The sequence below is a fragment of the Gopherus flavomarginatus genome, chromosome 23 (genome assembly GCF_025201925.1).
Source record: "Gopherus flavomarginatus isolate rGopFla2 chromosome 23, rGopFla2.mat.asm, whole genome shotgun sequence".
Lineage (NCBI taxonomy): Eukaryota > Metazoa > Chordata > Testudines > Testudinidae > Gopherus > Gopherus flavomarginatus.
In genome coordinates, this window is record NC_066639.1 from 4842108 (window position 1) to 4846087 (window position 3980).

General features: G+C 42.6%; 1 protein-coding gene across 1 annotated transcript; it reads right to left on the reverse strand.

The window, feature by feature from the left end:
• Positions 1 to 481: 481 nt before the first annotated feature.
• LOC127039728 (zinc finger protein 154-like) lies at positions 482 to 2079 on the reverse strand. Its single transcript, XM_050933586.1, has 2 exons — positions 2073 to 2079; positions 482 to 1716 (listed from the first exon to the last, which is right to left on the reverse strand). The coding sequence occupies exons 1-2, from the start codon at positions 2077 to 2079 to the stop codon at positions 1211 to 1213; spliced, it is 513 nt and encodes a 170-aa protein (XP_050789543.1). The 3' UTR covers positions 482 to 1210.
• Between the last annotated feature and the right edge of the window lie 1901 nt (positions 2080 to 3980).

A 3980-nucleotide genomic window follows, 5' to 3' on the forward strand; every position in this document is an offset into this window, starting at 1 on the left:
GTGGAGATTTTAAATCACTGCTGTTTCTTTGTTAGCCTGTCCAGTAAATTAGAGAGTTCTCTCCTGTTGATAGAACTGCACTTCAACTTTCTCCATGTCATCATGGAGGGATGGGGAAAAAGCAAAGCTGAAATCATAAATGAGGACTTTAGCAGAGGGTCATTGTCTTAAATTCTTCAATAAATCTGAGCTACATCCTATCAAACTGAACTAATATCCAATTGGGTGACCAAACACAGCCTTCAGGAAAGATAGAAACCCACATGACAGGGAGAGAATACATTACAAAGAAAGCGTCAAGTGAAATTCCAGAGCAGGTTACATCTGATTATTCAGAACCGGGACAAGAGATTCTCCCACCACATTGTCCTCTGATCCATTCAAACCTGCTTCCCTCATCCCTGTCTCCATAGTCAGTTATGTTATTTACAAAATGTTTAGTATCCTAGTATCCCCATAATGAAGGAAAAAGACTCCTCTTGCCAGAAATGGCTTTACAATAAATGGAACCTGAGATTTAAACTCTAAATGATCACACTCTATTTGGGATCCATTTGAATTCCCCTCCCAGGACTTTTGACACTCATCTCCAGTCACAGCGACTCTGATATAGGATTAAAGTAGTAAAAACATCATCTGCAAGCACAGACAACAGAGAATGCTTCATCACATGACACTTTGAGAAGTGGATGGATAGAATGCGATGAACATAAACTCTGCATGACTCAGGCAAAAGATAACAGTTCTGCACTGAAGGGGAAGGAGGGAATCTTTGAGTCACCCCATCTCCTTCCAGTGTCACGGAAGCTGAAATGACACCTTTTTCCTGCCCCAGCTCCTCTTCATTTACATCTAATTTGAAAAATTCCCAGTATAACTGCGCTTCAGCACAACCCAGAGCAACGTGAGAACAACTGTCAATGATACAATCTGTATCACTGGTGACTCTAACAATAACTTTGCAATAGGAGGAATAGTATAAATGTGACGCTCCCTGGTTCCTCATAGGAAAGGCACAGTCAAATTACTTGTGGTACAATAGAAAGGACAAATAGGTCCATCTCAAAAGAGGGCGAACTGCAAAAGGCAAAAATGGGCCACTCATCTGGACAAGCTGAGGGATAACGGTGCTGCAAACAGTTCAAAGAGCTTTAAAAGTTACTATGTGGGAATCAGGAAAAGTATTAAAGAAAAGAAAGTCTTGATACCCCTAGAGATTTTTACAATGTTGATCTCCTTTGCAGATTCTCTGTTGGCTAACATGGGCTGAGTGCCAAGAGAAGGTTTTCCCGCACTCACTGCATTCATAGGGCCTCTCCCCTGTGTGGATTCTCTGATGCTCAGAAAGGGCTGAACTCTTAATGAAGCATTTTCCACACTCACAGCATTTATACGGCCTCTCCCTTGTGTGAATTCTTTGATGGGTAATAAGGTTTGAGCTGTGGTTGAAGGTTTTCCCACACTCACTGCATTCATAGAGTCTTTCACCTGTGTGGATCCTCTGATGTCTAGAAAGGGCTGATCTGTGAGTGAAGCTTTTCCCACACTCATTGCATTCATAGGGCCTCTCATCTGTGTGGATTCTCTGATGCACAGAAAGGGCTGATCTGTGAGTGAAGCTTTTCCCACAATTACTGCATTTGTAGGGCCTGTCCCCTGCGTGGATTCTCCGATGTTTAGAAAGGTTTGAGCTGCGATTGAAGGTTTTGCCACACACTCATGCCATTCGTAGAGCCTCTCCCCTGTGTGGATTCTCAGATGAACAGAAAGGTTTGATCTGTGAGTGAAGTTTTTCTCACACTCAGTGCATGTATTTTTTCTCTTTCGCCTAAGGATTTCCTTTTGTGTTGTGATTTCCATGAGGACCTTCTGAGTTCCCCAAGAGGAAATACATTCATCCAATTTCTCCCCTGGCTGGTTTCCTTGCTCTCTTTCTAGTCTGTGCTGAATCTCAAAGGAATTTCCCTGCTCATGACTCCTGGACACATTCCTTTTCGATCTTTGCGATAATGCTCTGTGTTTATCCACTGGCTCAACATTTTCCTGCTGAGAATTCTGCTCCTTTTTCTCACATGCCATTGCATCACCTGCTGTGAGAGACAGAAATCTCAAACAGGGATGGAAAGGAGAAGAAGACCAAAACAAGTGCTGAAGACAGTTCAAATAAAAATCAGGAACTGACCTCCCCCAAACTCTTCCCCTAAATAGGACAGAGGAGGGGGATGAATTCAGCCTTCACATCCCATCCAAATACGCAGGGGGAAGGGAGGAAGCTAATTCCTGGTGTCTCCTAAGATCTACAGGAAGCCATGAGCTATATTTACCCTGAGGATACAACCCCTGCTAGGGACAATAATGAACTGAGAGACCTCCCAAGGGCTTTGCTGGGCATACCAGATGTTTTCTTCAGGCACTTACAGATTCTGAGTTGGTTTAATGTTTCCTCACCTGTGCAGAGAGCTCTCAGAATCTCTCTTTCCTCAGAGCCTTGAAGATCTGGGACCCATGGCTCTTCCCCTTGTTCCAGCTGGGAGATCACATCAGGCTGAGTAACAGGAAACCTTGCTGAGATGAAAGAAAACAAAGGAGTTCAGTTGATTTCATAAGACTTTGTCATAAAAAACATTCTGTTTATTTAACTTCAGAGCTTAGTGTGACCTGGTGGGCCAGAGGCAGTTCTCACTGAAAATGCCAAGATCAGGGCAGGCTGAAAAAGAGATCACCCACACGGGTTATCGAGAAGCTGAAAAAAGAACTCACACAGCCCCCTTTATTGCATCCCAGTTCTCTGACTCCCAATCAGCACCTAGATCCAGCACAGTGAGAGGTTATTTAAAAACTGCTCACATAAACAAAATGATCTTCTGACCCCAAAGGTCAGCCACATTACCAGGTCAGTATAAGTTTGGATCTTACTCAAAATACCACACTGCCAGCCAATCCTTTAGCATCTAAACTAAAGGTTTGAACGAAATAAGATAGAATGAAGTTAAATGAGAAAGCAGTGAGATACATTCCAAAATGGATAGATCAGGTTCTTAGCAGTATTAGTGAGTTGCCGGTGTGAAAGTCTGTCTGGAACGCATCCACAGCTTGGATGGCTCATTCAGTCCTTTGTTCCAGGATTCAGTTTGTAGAGAAGTAGCTCCAGAGGCAGGAAGGGGGATTGATGACAAAATGGAGATGATGCAGCTGAGCTTTATATTCCTTTTGCTATGTGGCTTGTTCTTCCTGTGTCCCAAACACAAGATTCACAGCACATGGCATGGAAAAGCCTTGGAGTTCTCATTACACAGGCTTACCCGGGAATGTCTTGCTGACTCAATAGGTGTATCACCTTGGTCCTTTCCATGGGCTCATTGTACAGCTGATGACCCTCAATGGGCCATCAAACAGGCTAGGCAGTGTTGATGCCAATATGTCTGGGGGTGTTATCCAGAAACACTGCCCAAGTCTGGAAATACATATATACCCTACATATCTGTAACTCACAATACAAAGGTGATAGAAACAGAGAAACAGAATGATCATACTTGGAAAATCATAACATTTTCCCTGACACCTTCCATGGCATATCTAGCATGATTCATTGCAATTTTATCAGATTTTATTATTTTATTATTAATACCAAAGTGTCTCACAATTCCATACAGTGTCACACTTGTAAACCAGTGAATTTCCAGGACCAGTTCCCCAGGTCCATGAAGATGCTTAGAGGGATTGAAATACCCACATATCTGCTGGGAACACACACACAGACACTGTGTCAGTCTGTACCCCTGTGTTCACTCTTCTAGAAAATTATGATCAATTTTGTACACAGTATGGCTTGTGAGGTATCATTTGAAAACCCACAACCTACTGAATATTATCCTCCTGTTAAAATGTGTAGTAACTGTATGTAAAGTTATGAGATTTTACAGTATGATATTACTGAAAAAAGTTATAGTTCTGGGGAATACCCACAGACCAGTTCCTCA